At 54.2% G+C, this 21,653-nt stretch overlaps 1 protein-coding gene and 1 pseudogene across 4 annotated transcripts in view; one reads left to right on the top strand and one right to left on the bottom strand.

The window, feature by feature from the left end:
* Positions 1-2,377: 2,377 nt before the first annotated feature.
* KLHDC4 (kelch domain containing 4) overlaps positions 2,378-21,653 on the bottom strand; it is a 30,324-nt gene continuing 11,048 nt past the window's right edge. For 3 of the 4 annotated variants that reach the window (XM_070388581.1, XM_070388582.1, XM_070388583.1), the window contains 7 exons: positions 11,558-11,650; positions 10,396-10,555; positions 6,230-6,305; positions 4,852-5,060; positions 3,992-4,394; positions 3,414-3,542; positions 2,378-2,880 (listed from right to left, as the gene is read on the bottom strand). In XM_070388581.1, the coding sequence (XP_070244682.1) occupies positions 2,669-2,880; positions 3,414-3,542; positions 3,992-4,394; positions 4,852-5,060; positions 6,230-6,305; positions 10,396-10,555; positions 11,558-11,650 (1,282 nt within the window). In that variant the 3' untranslated portion in view covers positions 2,378-2,668. Of the gene's footprint in view, positions 2,881-3,413; positions 3,543-3,991; positions 4,395-4,851; positions 5,061-6,229; positions 6,306-10,395; positions 10,556-11,557; positions 11,651-13,727; positions 13,831-21,653 lie in introns of those variants that run through there. The other variant, XM_070388584.1, reaches the window with a different exon arrangement.
* On the top strand, positions 12,487-20,609 carry LOC102275024 (large ribosomal subunit protein uL1-like; annotated as a pseudogene).

Here is a 21,653-nt window from a genome sequence, read left to right as displayed (position 1 = left end):
AGGGGAAGCCCCTCTCCTGAAGGAAAACCCTCAGATTCCAGGAGAAACCCCTCTCCTTCCAGGGGAAGCCCCTCTCCTCCAGGAAAACCCTCACCTTCCAGGAGAACTGCTCTCTTTCCAGAAGACCCTCTCCTCCAGGAGAACCCTCACCTTCCAGGAGAATCCCGTCTCCTTCCATGGGAAGCCCCTCTATTGCCAGGGGAAGACCCTCACCTTCCAAAGGAAGCCCCTCTCTGCCAGGAGAACTGTCACATTCCAGGGGAATCACCTCTCCTACCAAGGGAAGCCCCTCTCCTCCAGGAGAATCCCCTCCGCTTCCAGGGGAAGCCCCTCTCCTCCAGTAAAACCCTCACCTTCCAGGAGAATCCCCTCTCCTTCCAGGGGAAGCCCCTCTCCTGCAGGAGAATCCCCTCTGCTTCCAGGGGAAGCCCCTCTCCTCCAGGAGAATCCCCTCCGCTTCCAGGGGAAGCCCCTCTCCTACAGTAGAACCCCCACTTTCCAGGAGAATCCCTTCTCCTACCAGGGGAAGTCCCTGACCTTCCAGGGGAAGCCCTTCTCCTCCAGGAGAATCACCTCTCCTTCCAGGAGAATCCCCTCTCCTTCCAGAGGAAGCCCCTCTGCTCCAGGAGAACCCTCACCTTCCAGGAGAATCCTCTCTCCTCCAGGAGAATCCCCTCTCCTTCCAGGGGAAGCCCTTCTCCAGGAGATCCCCTCTCCTTCCAGGGGAAGCCCCTCTGCTGCCAGGAGAATCCCCTCACCTTCAGGAGAAGCCCCACTCCTCCAGGAGAATCCCCTCTGCTTCCAGGGGAAGCCCCTCTCCTTCCAGGGGAAGCCCCTCTCCTCCAGGAGAATCCCCTCTCCTTCCAGGGGAAGCCCCTCTCCTTGCAGGGGAAGCCCCTCTCCTCCAGGAGAATCCCCTCTCCTTCCAGGGGAAGTCCTTCTCCAGGAGATCCCCTCTCCTTCCAGGGGAAGCCCCTCTGCTGCCAGGAGAATCCCCTCACCTTCAGGAGAAGCCCCACTCCTCCAGGAGAATCCCCTCTGCTTCCAGGGGAAGCCCCTCTCCTTCCAGGGGAAGCCCCTCTCCTCCAGGAGAATCCCCTCTCCTTCCAGGGGAAGCCCCTCTCCTTGCAGGGGAAGCCCCTCTCCTCCAGGAGAATCCCCTCTCCTTCCAGGGGAAGCCCCTCTCCCCCAGGAGAATCCCCTCTCCTCCAGGAGAATCCCCTCTCCTTCCAGGGGAAGCCGCTCTCCTCCAGAATATCCTCTCCTTCCAGGGGAAGCCCCTCTCCTCCAGGAGAATCCCCTCTCCTTCCAGGGGGAAACCCCTCTCCTTCCAGGGGAAACCCCTCTCCTCCAGAATACCCTCTCCTTCCAGGGGAAGCCCCTCTCCTCCAGGAGAATCCCCTCTCCTTCCAGGGGAAGCCCCTCTCCTTCCAGGGGAAGCCCCTCTGCATCAAGAGAAGCTCCTCTCCTCCAGGAGAATCCCGCCCCCCTTTCCAGGGAAGCCCCTCTCTTTCCAGAATCCCCTCAGCTTCCTGGGGAAGCCCCTCACCTTCCAAGAGAATCCCCCCTCCTCCAGGAGAATCCACTCTCCTTCCAGGGGAAGCCTCTCTGCTCCCAAGAGAATACCCTCTCCTTCCAGGAGAATCCCCTCTCCTTCCAGGGGAATCCCCTCTCCTTCCAGGGGAAGCCCCTCTCCTCCAGGAGAAGCCCCTCCCCTTCCAAGGGAAGCCCCTCTCCTTCCAGGAGAATCCCCTCACCTTCCAGGGGAAGCCCCTCTCCAGCCCAAGGAACTCCTACTCCATCCTGGGTAATTCTGTCTGTCCAGGGGAGCCTTCAATCTGTCTAGGGTGTCCCCCTTCATCCCAGGTTACCCATTCTGTCCAAGGGAGCCTCCTGTCACTCCAGCGGAGCCCCTTTCCTGTCCCAGGTACCCCCTCTCAGTCTAGGGGAGCCCCCACCCTATCCAAGGGAGCCCCATCTTTTCAGGGGAGACCCACCTCCATCCAGGGGAGTCCCCTGAGTCCCCTCTCCATCCAGGGGCCCTTCTCCACCCAGGGAGTCCACCCTAAGGGAGTCCCCTCACTGTCCAGGGCAGTTCCCCCTCAATCCAAGGAGAGATTCCTCTGTCCATGGGCACCCCCTCCCCACCCGGGGGCCCTGCTCCCTCCAGGGGATCTCCTCTCCACGCAGGGGAGCCCCCTCTCCGTCCTGGGGAGCCAGTGAGAGAAAGGGGTGGAGCCCATCCAAAGGTGGGGAGGGGAGGTGGGCTCACCAGCCAGCCAGCACAGCACGGAGCAGGCAGGAGGCCCACAGAGGGTCCAGGCAACCCTGACACGGCAGACACACCAGGAGACCCCAGGCCAGGCCCAACGGCACAGCAACCAGACCACCCACCGACAGGCACTTTATTTTCCAAAGAACCAAGAAAACTGTACAGCAAGCGGTAGGAGGCTACCGGCACCTTTTAGACACGAATGAGACGGCTGACTGTGCAGTCAGGCAGAGCTGGACTCCTGCTCCAGCCGAGGGAAGCCCCGTGGGCCCCGCGTCCCACCAGGCGCTGCACTGTGGACGCAGCTCACCCTCGCCCTCAGTCCGGCCCCGACCTGCCAGAGGCCCAGCCAGATGTGCAGCACAGAAGAGGGGCAGCGCCTCGGGCCAGGCCAGTTTATTTTAAGCCACAGGGAACCGCGCCTCCCTTGGTCCATCTTCCGGCCGAGCCGTCGTAGAAGGCCTGGGCCAGGGCCTGCGCGGCCCTCAGCACCCTCCTCTCCGGGGCGCCGGGCCCGACGCTCTCCCGCGCACACCTCAGCCAGTGCTGCTCCGTCCTGGGCAGGTAGTCTGCGAACAGCTCACCAGGTGCCACCGAGGGGTGCTCCTCTGGTGGGGAAGGACAGAGAAATATGTTCAGTGAGGAAGGGGCCCACGTCCTGCGGAGCGAGCGTGTGAGCACCCCACTTCCATGGAGGACTGCATGAGGAAAGAGCACAGGCCCCGCTCACAGCAAGTGCTCACACGCCCTCCGCACAGTGAGACACGCACACCGGCTGCCTGCCTCGGGGGCACGTCTACACAGCAAAGTGAAAGAAGTGAAGGAAAGCGTTAGTTGCTCGGTCGTGTCCAACTCTGTGCGACCCCGTGGTCTGTAGCCCACCAGGCTTCTCTGTCCATGGGAGTCTCTTTACTTCTCCAGGGAATCTTCCCGACCCAGCGATCGGACCCGGGTCTCCTGCATTGCAGGCAGATTCTTTACCATCTAAGCTACACAGCAAAGTAAGCTTTAACAAAAACCTAGTAAACTTTAAAATCTTGTGACCAAAAAAAAGGAGGGGAGCTGTGAGCTCGGGGGAGTGGACCCCTCCCCTGGCCCCACGCTCCTCCCCTCCCCCTCCTCCCAGTGCCCCAGCACTCACCCCCGCCCTCCTCGCCGCTCTCCTCCTCCTCCTCCTCCTCGTCCTCGTCCTCCTCCCCGCCACCTTCGGCACCCTCAGCCTCCTCACTGTCCTCGTCCGTGTCGGTCTCCTCCAGCCACTCCTGAGATTCTTTAGGCAAAGGGGAGAACCAGTGTCAGTGCGGCTGCCCTGAGGACGCCACCCTCTGCCTAAACACTGGGACGTGAGCGCAGGGCCCACCCAGCACGTCTGGGGCTCAAGGCCAACACTTCACCCCTGGCTCTCACAGCAGGGCTGGGCAGGGAGGCTGTGCTCCGAGACAGGAGGGTCTCTCAGCCACTCCAAGCCTCTCCCCAGACTGAAGATCTGAAGGTACTTCAGCCTCAGCTCAGGACTGAGCAGTGGCCTGCCTGTGGTATGACAGGGCAGTGGGGAGGAGGGTCCACTCCGGGCACACAGGGCCCCTTGGGGAGAACAGGTGTCCAGGCCACACTGCCTGGGGTGGGTCCGGGGCTCACAAGTGGTGCTGGGGTGAGCCCACGCCCTGCCCGGGCCTGCAGGCACTCTGTGGGCGCGGGGTGGACGGCGCGCCCCCTCACCCGGGTCTGTCTCTACCAAGACCATCCACTCTTCCATCTTGTGGAGGTCCAGGCAGTAGAGGTCGCTGAGGGTCACCTGGCGGTCGCCAGCCTCAAACATGCCACCGTAGAGGTAGAGGCGCCCGTGCTTCACGGCCAGCATGGCATTGGAGCGGGGGCTGGGCTCCACCGGGGCGACACCTGCTTCCTCGGGGCCGTCGTCGTCATCCGACTCCAGCTGTCCCGCCGCTCCGGGGGCAGCAAGCACCTGTTTGATGGTGACCACGGTCCCGTCCTCTGAGACCACCTCCCTGACCACCTCCAGGGGCTCCTGGGCACTGGGCCCCTTCGCCGCCTGCTTGTCGGCGCCCCCGGGCTCCGCCTTTCTGCCCCGCCTGCGCCTCCTCTTCTCCGCCTTGGGCCCCTGCGGACGGAGAGCGGGCAGCACGATGCGCGAGTGCCCAGGTGTCAGAGGACCCCCGCCCCCGCGCCCGCCCCTCATCCCGGGCCACACCCTGCCAGGGTGACCTCTCGGAGGGCCGAGCCACAGCACAGCACTCACGCCATCCGACCCCCATCAGAGGCACCAGGGTACTTCGCCTGGAGCCAGTCTTCCCCACAGGGTGGACCGCCCTCCTTTTTGGCCCTAGGGCTCTGTTTCTGAGGCCCCCGACCTGAGGCAGCCCCAGGGAGCTGAGCCCCGGAACAGCAGCCCCTGAGCCACGCTCCCAGCCTGTGCTGGCATCAAGGGCAGGGGCGACCTGCTCTCCGCCTTCAGTGATGGTGAAGACGGTGACGATGGTGCCACAGAGCTCCACAGACCCAGGGACAGGGGAGGCCCTGAGGTGAGGGAGGTGTCGCAGGCCGGGGGCCCACGCTACCTTCAGCTGCCCTGCGAACCAGCGGTTCCTGACGGGGTCGTAGAAGTGCAGGTCGTTGAGGAAGTCCCCCTCCAGGCTCTCCTCCTCCTCCTCGTCACACACCCCTCCGAAGAGCAGCGTCTGGTGGTTTGGGGCCACAGCCACTGAGAATCCGGACCTCGGTGTGGGCTTGGCTCCAGAAGGGTTAATCCGTGTCCACGACCACTTGCCTGCCAAGGAGAGGAGGTAGGGACCCATGGACCTGCAGGAGGGCACAGCCGTGGCCTGTGCCTCCCAGGCCAGCCTCCCCAGGGCCGGTCTACGCAGAGGTCACCCGTCCACACAGCCTCCCGACATTCGCCTGGCGTACTGAGCAGGTGCTGTGAAGACAGGGGTGAAGAGGAGGCCGGCCTACTGGCTCTGGGACCCCTCATACCACGCCCTGGGGCAGGCCAGCACTGCAGTCCTTTTTTGAGAAAAGCCAGTATAAAGCACTGTTATAGCAATAAAAAAACCCTAAACTCGTATGTAGTAGAGGAGATGGCTGTAGGGTAGGGAGGAGGCAGTGGTTTCTCTCACCAAATCACTAGTTTTTGAGCTTTAAAAAATGAACAATGGGAAGACACCTAAGTGACTACCGACAGAAGAAATGGATGAAGCAAGATGCGATACATATACACAGTGGAATATGACTCAGTCATTAAAAGGAATGAAACAACGCCATTTACAGCAACGCGGATGGACCTAGAGATGATCATACTGAGACAATATCATATGATATCATTTACGTGTGGAATCTAAAAAGAACAATACAAGTAAACTTACCCACAAAACAGAACAGACTCACAGACAGAAAACAAATTCAGGATTACCAAAGGGGAAAGTGTTGAGGGACAGATTTGGAGTACGGGATTAACAGACACGTCACTGTGTGTAAAATCAACAGAGACCTACTGTGAGCACAAGACCTCATTCAGTATTTTACAAACTATAAGGAAAAACCATCTGAAAAGCAACAGAGATACTCAGCTATAACTGAATCACTCTGCTGAGTACTTGAAACTACACAACACTGAACATTAACTATACTTGAATTAACAAAAAAGAACAGTGGTGACTTCACCCCACCACAGGCCTTCCAGGAGTCTACTTCCCACCACTGAGCAGGAGGAGTGAGAGATGACACAGGCACCGTGAATGGACCGACACCACCAGGGTTTTTAACTCTGCATCCTCGGTGCCCCGGAGGGGATGTGGGAACTGTTTGAGAGGTGTCCACAGGCCTGCCCGTGGGTGAGGGGGCACGTGCAGGGGCTCCCCACCAGCCCCAAACCCTCTGCCCACCTTCCCGCCGACACACAGCCGCCCACGTGGCTTGTCCCTGGCACAGCGCACACACCTTCGCTCCCATCCTCAGCCTTCAGCAGGAACATGTCGGAGTGCTGGGTGCCTCTGTCCACATCTTTCCTGACTCTCTGCAAAAGGAACAGGGAGCCGTGAGAACAAGTGCCACACCACACCATGCACAGCCCCTCAAGCTCGTGGTCCCAGTTCCTGCGGAGGCGACTCGGGAGGCTTCACTCAGATCAGCTTCAAAATCTGAAACACAACAGGTTCCCTCCAAGCCCATCCGCACAGACAGAGCCCTCTGCTCAGGGCTACACCTGCGGCCGAGAGGCGAGCGCTGCTCGGGGTGGACACGGGCTAGCGCGGGGACCTCTCCTGTCATCACACAGCCACCCTCTGCCTTCACCCCACGTGCCCTCCACCCCCATCACCTCCGAATATCAGGACTCGAGCTGTGGTCCAAGGACCGGATGAAACTGCAGACGCCGGCACAGCCGCTCGGAGGCTGCGCCGAGCTCTCAGCAGCACCCCCTGCCTCACACCAGGCCCACGGCCCGGGCAGACATGTGGCTCTCTAGAGCACACCCAGTGTGCACACTGCACCTCCCGTCAGGGCACAGGCGTCTGGACGGCGACCTGGCAGGTTGGCTCTCCTGGGGGCTCCAGTTGCTGGGGCAACAGCTTTTACTTGCAGGTCTTTGTCCTTCAAACTCCCGATTTTTAATAAACTCTTAACTTCAGAGTATTTCTACGTGTACAGAAAACCTGAGCAGCTGGTACGGAGAGTTCCCATATGCCCTGCACCGTTCCCCTTCCTGTGATCCCCTGACTGCATGGGTGCATGTGGCACCATCAATGAGCCACACTTGAGCCCATGGCTCACTCACACTCCTGTTCTCCCCAACGTCCTTCTCCTGTCCCAGAGCCCACCAGGCTGTCGTGGATCCTAAGGCCTCCTGGGCCATGAAGACTGCTCAGACTGGCCTGTTTCTGGTGACCCTGAGGTTGAGGAGTGCTGGTTGTGTGTCCTGTAGAGCGCCCTCCACTGGGACCCGTCCGACACTGTTCTCATGACTGGACAGGCTGTGGGTTCCAGGTGGGCTCTCAGAGGTCAAGTGCCCCTCCATCCCACCCCACCAGGGGTGCGTGCTGTCACCGTGGCCACCATCGCAGACGTGGACCTGGGCCACCTGGCTGAGGTGCTCACCAGGTTTCTCCGTGGTCCAGTCACCGCCCCCACCCCAACTTTCTAGCCTGTCCTCGTGGGAGGAGCGTCCCTCTGTGCAGCCCCTCTAACGGGAGCTGGGGGTCGTGCTCCACCTCCTGGAAGGTGGAGGGTCTGCCTTGGGGTGGAACAGTGCACAGGGCGTCTGCCTCTCCTCCTCGTGTATGAATTTATTCAGTCACTGGCTTGTCATCTGCCTTGCACCCGTGCACCATCGGGTCTCCTCTGGACTACAGTCCGACACCACCTGATTCACTCCGCTGCTCACACGCCTCCAGCTCTGCCCCTGGGGACCCTCTAGGGCGGGTCCCAGGCCCATGATGTGCCCCACTGGCGCAGATTTCTTGAGTTTCCTGGGCTCCGGCACCGTTCACACACTCCCTGCCCCAGTTCTGGAATTGGCCGCTTCCTCGCAGAGCCCTGGGACTTCACTGGACAGTCCTTGAATCCCAGGTCTGGGTGCGAGGCCTTATCACTGGGCAGTATGGTTTTGTTCTCTCAGCTGAAGTGCACATAATTCATCTTGTCTTGTTTACTAATGAGTATGCATTGTGTTTAATGTAAAGGGAAAAGCTATTTTCCTTTTAGAAAACGAAACAATCCCCATTCTGTGACTGGACTGTGGCCTGAGCGTCCTAGAACCAAGGACGAGGCCAGGCCCCTGCCTCCTCTTTCATCCGTGGGGAAACTCAGTCAGGCGGCCAGCCTCTGCGTGCCACAGTCCCCGAGACAGACAGTCCTCCCGTCCTGCAGGCTGACCAGGAAGTGGCTGCCACCCCCAGGCCCACCCTCCAGGCCAATGCCCCCCACTCACGGGAGCTAAGCCCACACCGAGGCCTCACCCACAGGGGCACACAGGGGAAGTCGGCGCCGCAGGCAGGTCACTAGAAACCAGTTACAGCCGGCGCAGCCCTCCCCCTCGGCCCCCTACACCTGTGGTATCCATGGTATTGCTCCACCGACAGCAACCATCCTTCCTAGACCAATGAACGGAGCGGGTCTTCCTCACCGTCACGTGTAAATACGGCCCCTGTGGCCTGTGAGCCAGAGCCCCTCCCAAGCAGGCGCTCTGCCCACCGGGTCAATGGCTTCCACATAGCGGCCGGGGTGCAAGGATGCTGCAGCCGTCAGGGCTCCTCCTGGTGTGCAACGCCCCCATTCCACCCCCCGATCCTCACGGGGGTAACTGGAGCCCACTGTGCGCTGGTCTCTCTCGTGGTGGCCTGTGCTGTCCTTTCCAGTGACGCCCAGCACGCTGGCACAACACTCAGCCCTCCCACTGGAAGACACGGGGTGGGCATGACGCCCGGGGGCTGTGGCGCATCCACCTGGGGTCTTGGCTGTTCTCAAGGGTGAGCGGATGTTGACTCCACAGAGTGGTGACTCGGGCGTGCACTTCACACACAATTCCTTCCTCTGCTCACACGGACATCTGAGAGACGTGTGCCAAGTGTGACAGCGCTAAGGTGTCACAGCACAACCGTCAGTGACCCCAGAGCCCAGGACAGCCTGTGCACGTGCCCCCACGTCCTCCTGCCTGGACCATGTCCTGAGTCTCCTGCTGCCCCAGCCTCACACTCAGAGCCAGGCCCTTCAACTGTCAGCAGGAGACAGCCCTGGCGGCTCCCAACTTCGGTGTGCCTGGTCCCAGCAGGGGGCGCGCTCTGGCACTCCAAGGTGGCACTGCAGCGGACCAGACTCCCGGCCACTCTGAGAAAGGACTCCCAACAGCACTGGGGGAGGACTGGAGCGGGGGCATGGGGGCACCAAGCTGAGGGACACAGAGCTGCCAGGGAGGGGCCAAGGGCCCCCACGTCACTCCCGGCCTGAGCACTGAGACACAGCAGCAGCCTGACAGCAGAGCAGAAGGCCTGGTCAGCACAGGGGACAGCAGGGCAGGTCAAGGGCACGCTGGGCCGCCTCGCAGCAGGTGGACAAACAACCCTACTGTGTGTGCTGGGGGCGCCTTCTAGACAGGCCAGGACGCACTGCCATAAACCTGCCAGGACTGCTTCTTGGCTCCGTGTCCGAAGAGTGAGGCACACGGGGCCTTCCTTCTCCGCCTGCCAGCACAACTGCCGGCCAGAGGCCGCCCTCAGCACCTTGGCAACAGAGGTCAGTCTTTATCACCACTTCACACTGGTTCTGCTGGACCGACAATGGCAGGGATTTTTCAGAACTGGGGTTGATGATGGCTGAGGTCCCCAGATGGACTGTTTGTGGAACACAGAAGCCACCAAGAGGTCTATTCCCATGAGCTAAGGGCTTGCTGACACAGGCTGCCGCCTAGCTCAACCAGACACTCCAGGCTGGGTGGTAAGGGCAGGAGGAGCCATGCGCTGCTCCTGTGACGGGTGTCCCCACCCAGACGAACCACACCATCACACCCGCGTCTTTCATCAATTCTGGTAAACCCCCAAGAAGGCAAACAGACCAGCTTCTCATTCCATCCAATGCCAAGGCCTGGCATCAGTGGGCTCTGAATCGTGGTGCTAGGACTGCCCCCTCGCTGTCTGTGTAGCTGTAGAAGCAGCGGTGGGGAATGAGACCCTGTCTTGATTAAAGTGGGGTCAGCCTAAGGCGGCTTGCTGTTCATCATCCTGTTTGGCTCTGTGGAGCATGTGCTGTGATTAAGAGGCAGCCCTGGCCACAGCCCACGTCTCTCACGTCTAGATGAGGCCCGGGCAGATCACAACTACAGAAAACTGACTGTTTTCCTTTCCAGAGCAAGGGCTGACCACTGGCTTAGTGGGAGTGGGGCAGAGAGGAAGGAGGGGGGGTGCACCTCGTGGCACACGGATGAGAACGCAGCAAGGCTGTACAGGACCTCAGTGTGTTCACAGAGGAGGAGACCATACACCTCTGTCCATGTCTCATCTAAACAACAGAAAAGACTCACGTTAAACTAACGTGCAAACTTATTTGAGGTTCTCATCGTTGGCAAGACTGAAAGCACAGCAGACAGAAGCCCCTCTGCGTCCTGCACGTCTTACCTGTTTTGAGTAGCCACCATAGATGATGATGTTGCCCTGAGGGGTGACAGTCATCTGGCAGCCCGACCGGGGTGTGGGCCCAGTCCCGGATGGGGACAGCTTGCTCCATGTAAAAGTGTCCAGGTTGAAGGCATACACATCATTGTAATAGATGTAATCTCTGTTGTAACACAGGGACAAAACAAAGAGGTGGCAACATGAAAACGTGAACTTCACTTAAAATAAAGGTGCCTTTCCTACACACTGTGCCTTCTGAGGCATTCCAAAAGGCACAGTGGCCCTGCTCACGCCACGCTCCTGGGACTTCAGGGGCAAAGCACTCAAAACACAGATGGGGCCTTGAGAAGGAAGACGAACGGGGCAGGTGGGTCTGCCCAAGTCACACACGGGGGAATGGTGCCCTGAAGGCAGGTCACAGGCAGCCGTGGGCAAGGGGCTCGGGTCAGAGTCACATGATGAGAGGTGGGCCTGCTTCCGCAGGAAGGACACACGGACATGCGGAAGGAGCAAGCGGCTCCACCGTCGGACATGATTCCTGCCACTCCTCCTGCACTCAGGCACCCTGTCTGGGGCCCTGCGCCCACAGGCAGGCCACTGTGGCGATGGGAGACCCATCCATAGCAGGGCACTGGGAACAGGACGGGGGCGCATGTGGACTCTCTGACCCGCTCCCACCACCAAATGCACCCTTCCGTGGGAGCAAGGCTTTCAGTAGGTGAACTAAGGAAGCCGGGGGCTCGGTTCTTAAAGGACTTCATCACATTCCACTGTTTTCTCAGATTTCATGTGGCAGATATCTAGCAAAAAAATTCTACATGTAAGATAAATAAAACTGTAATTGAGTTCTCAAGGTCGAACTAATTTGTTTGATACAGATGATGACCACACAGATTACTCTTCACAAAACTTTTAAGTTTTTTTGTACTCTTGAAACACTTCATAAACAGTCATTTTAACAATTATGAAGAATTCCACAACAGGGATAGCAGAGCAGTAAACCAAGCTCGGGGCCCTCCTGTGCGACTGCCCAAGCAATGTGCCCATGCCGTCAGCCCTTGCTTTAGGGATGGGCAGTGTCCTGCAAGTGTGTTCTAAGCAGCTCTTCCCAGAGAGCCCCCTCCTTACTACACCAGGAAAAGAGGACCCTCCTGTTGGTACTGACCTTGTACTCTCATGGAAGCCACCGAAAAGGATTAACTGTCTCTTCCAGGCCACCATTCGATGTCCACTCCGGCCTGAAGGACCACCTGGTGATCTAAAATTGAAAATATACAAAAAATAGGCACTTGGCAGGTGGAGGAGGAGGACGTGGAGTTCGTGAGCTCCCACAGACACAATAAAGCACATCTACGAGTAGAACGACTCACACAGAACATCTACTAAACGCCAGGCAGAAGAGCTCAGACTTCCAAAAGCGCAAGAAAACCTCCACGTAACCAGGCAAGAGAAAGAAAAAGCAAACAAACTGAACGGATGTGAAAGGGACCCACACCCACAGAGGGGCTGAGGAGCGGGAGAGGCTCTGCACCCGGGGCAGGCCCCTCACGGGCAGGGAGACCAGCCTGGACGTAGGAGGGGCTCTGAAGCCTCAGAGAAGAGCACGGGACCCAGTGAGCAGAAGGCACAACAGAGGGACCTGCACGGCCAGCGGGGACCGCCACCCTGCGCTCCCCAGCCTCAGACGCTTGTCCACAGGTGTGCGCGGGGGCCTCATGCTTGATGCCCGGGCGTCAGAGGTCAGATCCAGGGGGAGGATCGGGCTTAGCTGCACCGAGAGAGCCTGAAGAGGCTGGACTATGGCCACTGAGGGTGCACTGGGAAGAAGCCTGGGCCCGCCAGAGGCAAGGCACCATTGCTGGGGGCACACAAAGGAGGGGCAGGACCACCACAGAGCTCCCTTCCTTGCACACATACTCTCAGGGAACAGGACACACCTACATGAACTCCAAAGGCACACATGGGCGTCACAACAGCTAAGACACCCACGAGCAGGCCCCAAGCGCTGCCCCCACCACATGATCCACGAGCAGGCCCCAAGCGCTGCCCCCGCCACATGATCCACGAGCAGGCCCCAAGCGCTGCCCCCGCCACATGACCCACGAGCAGGCCCAGGCGCTGCCCCCGCTGTACGAGGAGGACACAGTCCACCACTACCGCCAAGAGACCGCGAGCACCTGACAAGGGCTGCCCCCAATCTGGAGGGCGCATGGGTGGCACTGGGCGCCAGTCACTGTCCTTGCCATCTCAGGAGCTCGCAGGCTGCCACCGCTAAGAAACTCAGAAGCAGGCACCGAGCACTGTCCCTACTGTTCCACAGGCCCACGGGCCCAGCGGCCGCCACCACTGCGGGGACCCACAAGCAGGCACTGATCACTGCCTCGTCATACCAGGCATGTGCATGGGCCACAACACCCGCACGCCCCGTATCCAGGGAATAACAGGCAGCACACACGAGGAAAGGGGCAGAAGGCATCCAAGCCCGTATGTCGCAACAAAGACCAGGCGCAGCCCAGTAAACACACATTTTTTAAAGAGTTTTACAGACAAGCAAGTTCAGTTCAGTTGCTGAGCCATGTCCAACTCTTTGCAACCCCACGGACTGCAGCACGCCAGGCCTCCCTGTCCATCACCAACTCCCAGAGCTTACTCAGACTCATGTCCATCGAGTCAGAGATGCCATCCAAAAGCTAAGGTAATTCAGCACCACCAAACCAGCTTTACAACAAATGTTAAAAGAACTCTAAGCAGAAAAGGCCGTGAACTAGAAACAAGAAAGTTATGAACAGAAAAGCTCATCAGTAAAGGCAAACATGCGGTAAAGGTAGGAAAGACCATACACAAATATGACACCAAACTCAGCAACCACGAGGAGAATGTAAGTGTAGGATATTAGAAGTGCATTTGAAATTAACACCAGCAACTTGAAACAATCTTGTACATATAGACAGACTGCTTTATCAAAGCCTCACAAGGGAGACTCCCTGGTGGCACGGTGGACAGGAATCCCCCTGCCAATGCAGGGACACAGGTTCGATCCCTGGTCTGGGAAGATCCCACGTGCCGCAGAGCAACTGAGCCCAGGTACCGCAACTACCAAAGCCCACGCACTCTGGAGCCCATGTGCTGTGACTACTGAGCCCACGCACCACAGCTGGAGAGTCCACACGCCACATCTAAGGTCCAAACCAGCCAAATACATGAACAATTGTTTACAAAACTCACTCATGTAACAAATTGCCAGCCACAGGTGTTAGCTTCTGCAAAAATCCCCCAGTGCGTTAAATGACACATTAGAGTAGATGGGCTTAAGTGGTATTTGTACAACATCCCACCTGAAAGCAGCAGAATATACATTCCTCTCAACTGCACGTAGAACATTCTCCAGGACAGATCACAAGCTGGGTCACAAAGCAAGCTGCAGTAATTTTAAGAAAACCTGAAATCATATCAAGCATCTTTTCAGACCATAACACTATGAGACAAAAATCAGTCATAAGAACTTTAAATAGCACAAACATGTGGAGGCTAAACAATGTTATTAAACAACCAATGTATCACTGAAGAATCAAAGAGTAAAAAAAAAACAAAAAACCTAGAAACAAATGACAACAAACACACGGCATCCAAAACTGATGGACACGGCAAAAGCAGTTCTAAGAGGGAGTTCACAGCAATACCATCTTATCTCAGGAAACAAGAAGTGTCTTGAACAAAAAAACCTAACCTTACACTGAAAGCAACTAGAGAAAGAAGTAGAAACAAAACCCAAAGTTAGCAAAAGGGGAAAGAAATCATAAAGAACAGAGCAGAGACAAATGTAATAAAAAGGAAAACAACAGAAAAGATTAATGAAACTAAAAGCTGATTCTTTGAAAAGATAAACAAAATTGATAAGCCTTTAGCCAGACTCACCAAAAAAAAAAAAAATGGGAGAGGGGTCAAATCAATAAAATTAGAAACTAAAAAGGAGAAGTTACAACTGACATCACAAAATATAAAGACTCACAAGAGACTACTACAAGCAATTATATGCCAATAAAATAAGACAACCTAGAAGAAATGGACAGATTCTTAGAAAGGTTCTGCTTTTCAAGACTGAACCAGGAAAAAGTAGAAAATATGAGCAGACCAATCACAAGTACTGAAATTGAAACTGCAACTTAAAAACTTCCAACAAACAATAGTCTAGGACCAGATGGCTTCACAGACAAATTTTACCAAACATTTGGAGAAGAGTTAACACCTACCCTTCTGAAACTATTCCAAAAAACCGCAGAAGAAACACTCCAAACTCATTCCATGGGGCCACCATCACTCTAATACCAAAATTAGACAAAGATACCATAAAAGAAAATTACAGGGCCAATATCACTGATGAACATAGACACAAAAATTCTCAACACAATACTAGCAAACTAAATACAACAACATATTAAAAGGATCACACACCATAATCAAGTGGGATTTATCCCAAGAATGCAAGGATTCTTCAACATTTGCAAATCAACCAGTGTGATACACCACATTAGCAACTGATGAATAAAAACCATATAATCGTCTCAACAGACACAGAAAAAGCTTTTGACAAAACACCCATTTATGACTAAAAGTCTTCGAAAGTGGGCACAGAGGGAACCTAATTCAACATAATAAAGGCCATATGACAAGCTCAAAGCTAACATCATTTCCTCTCAAATCAGGTACAGAACAAGGATGTCCACTCTTGCCACTTTTATTCAACACATTTTGGAAGCCCTAGCCATGGTAATCAGAGAAGAAAAAGAAAAGGAATCCAAATTGGAAAAGAAGTAATTATCTGTCATTGTTTGCAAATGACATGCAACTATATACAGGAAATTGTAAACATGATAACAGAAAACCATGAAAAAAAAGAAGACTACTAGAGCTCATCAGTGAATTTGGTACGGTTGTAGGATACAAAATTAATACATAAAAACCTGCTGCGTTTCTATATACTACAATGAAAGATCAGAAAGAGAAATTAACGAAGCAGTCCCATTTATTACATCAAAAAATAAATAAATAAAATACCTAGGAATAAATTTACCTAAGGAGACAAGAGACCTGTACTCAGAATATAAGACGGAGATTAAAGAAACTGAAGATGGGGGGGAAGGGGAGGAATTGAAACTAACATAAACAGATGGAAAGACATACCACGTTCTTTGGAAGAATCAATGTTGTCAAAAAAGGATACTACCCAAGGCAATCTACAGATTCAGTGCAATCCCCATCAAATTATCAATGGCATTTTTCACAGAATTAAGATTTTTATAATTGTATGAAAACACAGAAGACCTCAAATAGCCAAAACAATCCCAAGAAAGAAAAACGGAGCTGGAGGAACCAGACTTCCTGACATCAGACTACACTACAAAGCTATGGTAACCAAAGCAGTGGGGTATTGGTGAAAGAATAAACAAGTAGGTCAGTGGAACAGAAAAGACAGCCCAGAAACAGATCTCCTAAGTACAGTCAAGCAGGACTTCCCTCGTGCTCCAGTGGCTGAGTCAGCCTGCCATGGTTTCAGGGAAGACCATGCACTCCATGGGGCAACAACTAAACCCATGTGCCACACCTACTGAGCCCACGCACAGCAACTGCTGACGCTCACTCGCCCTAGAGCCCATGCCCCGCAGCAAGGCAAGCCACTGCAACGAGAAGCCTGCACGCCTGTGCACCGCAATGAAAAATGGTCCCCACTCGATGCAATGAGAGAAAGCCTGTGTGCAGCAAAGGACTCAGCACAGCCAAAACCTAATTAATCAATTTTTTAAAAAGTACAGCCAACTGATCTTTGACAAAAGAGCAAAGGCAATACAATGGAGCAAAGACAGTCTCTTCAACAAATGGTGCTGGGTCAACTGGACGTCCAAATGCAAAAGAATGAACCTGGACACAAACCTTACGTGTCCTTTTGCAAAAAATACTCAAAATGGATCCCAGGCCTACATGTAAAATGACTGACAGACAAGCTGGCCTCCCAGGCTGCTCAGCAGTGAAGAATTCACCTGCCAACGCAGGAGACATGGTTCAATCCCTGCGTAGGGAAGCTCCCCTGGAGGAAGAAACGGCAACCCACTCGGTAGTGCTGCCTGCAGAACCCCATGGACAGAGGAGCCTGGTACGCTATAGTCTACAGGGTCGCAGAGAGTCGGACACGACTGAGTGACTGAGCACGCATGCAAGCTGGGCTGTATTAAAATTTAAAACTTATGCTCTGCAAAAGATGTATCAAGAGAATTAGAAGTCAGTCTGGAAGAAAATATTTGCAAAGAACACACCTGATAAAGGGCTGTTATCCAAAATAAACAACCCTTAAAACTCAAGAGTACAGAAACAAGTGACCCGATTTAAAAAGTGCTGACGTGGTCAAGCCAGGCCCATCTGCCAGCTACCTCTGCTCACCCTGTTCTGCGCTGGTGCTGTCTCCATCTGGCTCTCCCACCTACACAATCCAACCACCAAGTCCAGGCTACAAAGGATGGTTACAACCTGAGCCCCCCAGTCCAGCTCCTCTCTACAATTTCCACTTTTTTCTACAAAGCTTTCCCCCAAACCGCGGGCCCTAAAAGATACAACAGAGACTCAAAATGAATGAGAAGCTCGAGCTGCCCATCCCAGCATCTCCCCACCAGCAAATCTCAGATGAACGACTCATCATACGTGGCCATGAGGACCCCCAGGGTCCTTCCTTATTCCAATCTAGAACAAATCCCTTTCTCTCACCTTTCCTCGAACGCCTCAGCATCCCAGTCTCTCTCTCCTAATGCCCAGTTTACTAACATTCCTTTTAACATGTCATTCAAACTGACCAATGTACTCAGCCATGGAAAGTCAACCAAAAACTATCTGTCCCTGTCAACTATATCCTGCTAATCCAATCTTTAAGCATCAGCCTTGGGGTAGCGTCACCATATGCAGATGACGACCAGGATTTCAACTTACTAAATCCTTCTTCCCTTCTACCATGGGCAGTTCTTCCAAATGCAACCTACAAGGAAAACTCAGCCCCACTTCAATTTCATCCTGCTTGATTTGGTCCACAAAGATGACTCTGAAAGCTGAATTTGCCAACCAACTTATTTGCTTTCCCCCCTAGCTTTTTATCACCCACAAACCGAGTAAGCATGTTTTCTCATGTAAATTCATGATAAAAAACACCAGAAGGACAAGTTCAGAAGGAGGGGCTGTGCCAGGCCGCGACACCACAGGTCCACGCCTGTACTCTCTGCAGAGAGGAAGCAGCACTGTCCTCGGAGCGGGCTGCAGGCCACAGGAGAAGCGGCCACACCACCACCCCATGCCCCCGTGCTGGGTGCCACGGTGACAAGCCCCAACATACAGCTACCTACACAACAGAGAAAGTGAATGAGAAGAACACCACCTTGCTGGGTGCGCTGCAGACTGCCTTTCTGAGGAACTTTCTGTTATAACACTTTACAAATACACAACCTGGGAAACAGGTTTTCATTCAAAAGCTAGTAGATTCGCTTCCAATTCTACTTCCGAAAAGGTACACAGGCGAGCACAAATGTTCCCAGTGCTACTCTAGTAACTGTGACTGCAGAGGCCCAGTGACCTACAGAAACAGTGCCAGCAAGCCAAGCCCCTAGATGACCCCCAGGGTGGCCAGGTCAGGGCCTCCCACCCAAGAATCTGAAGGGCATGTCATCCTTCCGTGGGCCAGGCACGGAGGACTCAATTAACTTTCCTGGCAGTAGCCAAGTACGGCTGTGTTTTGTAACCAAAATGGGAATTTTTTCCTATAAAAAGGCTCTATATACCCCATCAGAAAAATAAACTCACCCAAAAAAACCTGTTTATATTTCAATCTTCAACAGGCACTTTTCAACTGCCGTCACTCCTAAATATGGAGTCTTAAAAAATTCACATGTCCTACTCAGCCAGATCTATAAGCAGCACAAAAATACATGTGTCCTGCCGTGGGAGGGAGAGCTTTCAGCACATCCGAGTTACGTGTGGTGCGGCGCTCTGGCAGGGCATGCTGCCACTCAGCATCACCCAGGCCCTTTCCAACCCACCGCTGCAGTGACATTTACAGAAAATGCACACACATCAAGTAACTCCATGGGCTTCGGATACAAACAGAGCGTTAGGCACTCAGTATGCAAATGCATCCCCGAGTTATTTTAAAGTTTACACCTTACAAAAGATATGCCATAGTACCACGCTGTTCCTGAGACATTTACTGAGCAGAGGGAAAAATTTCTCTCGTAACCCCAGAGATTCAAGGCCACACAGGCTGAGCTGATGGGTAACTTGATCTAGCGGCCCATCCTCAGAAAAAGAAGGGACCTTTCCGCAAGACTGGTTCTGACATGGCCGGAAGCCGGACTCAAACCACAGGGAACAGCATCTTCCCCATAACCAAATAGGTACCTTCAGAATCTGGCCCCACTTTTCCAAGCACCACTCAAAAAACAGATTTGGGGAGTTATTAAGTATTTAATCACATTGCACAGAATAATTAGCAGCAGTTTCTAGAATCCAGGCAGCCTATCAGAGCTGTATCCTTCTTTAACTATTACGATCAGTACCGAAACCACCATTCGTGGGGGTGTTCATATAATAATAAACTACCACAGAGAAGTCTGTGCTGTGAGAGACAGGTGCTCAGTACCTCAGCAGTGTCCTACTCTTTGCGACCCCATGGGCTATAGCCTGCCAGGTAGCTCCATCCATGGAATGTTTCAGGCAAGAATACTGGAGCAGATTGCCATTTCTTCCTCCAGGAAAGACAAGAGACAGGACAGGTGGATAAATGTCGACTGCTGCCTTTGCACGTCCACAGAGCACAGCCCACTCTTCTCCCCTACTTTCTGGAGGAAATACAGCTGAGCATAGGGAGAGAGGCTGTATGTTACGAAAGTAAAAACAGGATTCGTAGACAGAATCTTAAAATCAGGTCAGTTGTGCAGGCACCTACCACCGAAGGCAGAGACTGAAGGGACTCTCAAAACATCTAGTAAAGCTGGTCACGCTTGCCGAACGTAAATCGGGAGGCTGTGCTGACATTTAACCTCTGGTCTCCTCGACATTAGTAACACCAGGACTTTTCCTCTTGTTTTCAAACTGTCCTGACGTCTATTAAACGTTGCTAGAATGGAGAGCGTGCATAAAGGAAGACAGCCAAGTCTCCAAAGGGGCTACTCGTAAACGTGCTACAGAAACATGGGTAGGGCAAACAGGAAGGACGAGGCAGACGTCTGGGAATCACCCTGCTTCCCAGGAGAAAAGCCTGCTTAAAAGCCAAGAAGGGACTTCCCTGCTGGTCCAGTGATTAAGACTACGCACTCCCAACACAAGGGCATGGGTTCAAACACCGGTCAGGGAACTAAGATCCCACACCGTGTGGCGTGGCCCAAACAACAACGAAAAGAACTATGACCCTCAAACACTTCTCAGGACCATCAGGCTTAAGCCCACTCCCCGCCCCTATTCTCCATACACGCTCTGGGAGACCAGCAACACTGTGATAAGGCCAAGGCTGTGGGTATCCCCCACGGTGACATCAAGGCACTAAAGGAATTCAACAGGAATAAGAAGCTGGCCAAGAAGTATGATATGGTTTTGGCTTCAGAGTCTGATCAAGTAGACCCCACAAATGTGGGGCCCAGGCCTGAAGAAAGCTGGCAGGTTCCCTTCCTTGCAGACCCACAATGAGGACACAGAGACCAAAGTGGATGAAGTGAAGCCCAGGATCAAGTTCCAGATGGAGATGGTGCTGGGTCTGGCAGTGGCTCCTGGCCCCATGGAGATGACAGACGAGGAGCTCGGGCATAATATCCACTTAGCTGTCAAGTCCCTGGTGTCATTGCTCAAGAAAAACTGGTGGAAACGTCCAGGCTTCATACATTAAGAGCACTGTGGATCAGCCCCCGTGCCAGTACTCAGGCATGGCTCCACAAACGCTAATTCACAAGCTGAAAAAGGTTCTACAGACCCCAGTGCCGATATAACCTGTCCTTGCTGCCTTCACTGTTGGGTAAACTTTTCTCTCTCTCTCTTTCCCTCAAACTACACCCAGAAGAGTAAAAAACATTTCCTAGAAAACGAAACTCTTCTAGGGGTTCTAATACTTTTCTAGAGAGCAGGGCCAAATCCTGGAGTCTGGAGAAACTCAGTTCACAGTGAACTCCTGTTGCACTTTTCCCAGGACTGGAGCCCACACCGTGTGGATTCCCCCGGGCTCAGCAATATTCCCCAGAAATAGCAAAACCAGCCTTCATTTTGGCCGAAGCTCCTTCCCTTTGCTTCTCGGTCACTAAGAAAAAATTACAGAGAAGCTGCCAGCAGTCACCGCTCTCCCCACCATGGCCCTTATGTCGGCGTGTTAATAACCAGGCCCAGTGACCAGCAGCAGCAGCTCCAAGACAAAGCCACCCAGAGTAATCAGTCCACCGGCTTCTCTGCAGCTATGCTGGGCCTTCGTCAGTTAGGCCCTCACGTCCCTGCCACACAAGTGGGGAGGTGCTTCCATTTTGCAATAAGTAGTAAATCACAGAAGCCATATCCACACTCTTTTTCATTGTGAAGGATCTAAGAGGCATTTTACGTGAGTTTTCTTACAGGGCAGCAGACGTTTTTCACATCAGTGAACAGTGCCTAAGATAAGCATGAGACCCGCTGGTAGGCAAAGCCTCCAGCTGAGATCCAAGGCTGTCTGCATCAGGGTCACTGAGGAGTGGGGAGGGGCTGCTGTCAAATGCAGATTCCTGAGCCCATTTTAAAGAGGCTCTGGATCAGATGACGTCTGGAGGGAGGAGGGCAAGAAGATGCATCTTCAGAGATCCCCAGGCATCGCAGTCCAAGAATCACCAACACAGGTGTCCGCTCGGCTCTGAGCCCTCCTCACAGGCTGACAAGTCTCCCAGCCACTCCACCACCAACTTGTGCTATCGAACCTCCTGAGTCCTATAGGACACCCCCTCTTAGTGCAGACGAGGCAGCCGCCCCGCGGTAGTGCCTGCTGCTGTGAAGCAAGGATGGAGCCTGAAAACATGTAGAAACACCCCAGACAAGACCCCTGGGTGCTGCTCAGAGCTGTGCCCGCAGTGCCACAGGAGAAGGCTCTAGGAACACACGCCCTCTGACTGGAAAGTCTACTTCTGGGCCAGTTTAAAGGTTACTGAATGACAAAATTAAACCTGAGACTCCTAAGAGCAGGTATGTGAAACGTTCCTGGAGTATGGCGTGGGAGGGGGGGCCCTGAG

This window comes from Bos mutus, chromosome 18 (assembly GCF_027580195.1).
Source record: "Bos mutus isolate GX-2022 chromosome 18, NWIPB_WYAK_1.1, whole genome shotgun sequence".
Lineage (NCBI taxonomy): Eukaryota > Metazoa > Chordata > Mammalia > Artiodactyla > Bovidae > Bos > Bos mutus.
Note: the sequence above shows the minus strand (reverse complement) of the source record. Positions and strands in the feature narration are given on the sequence as shown.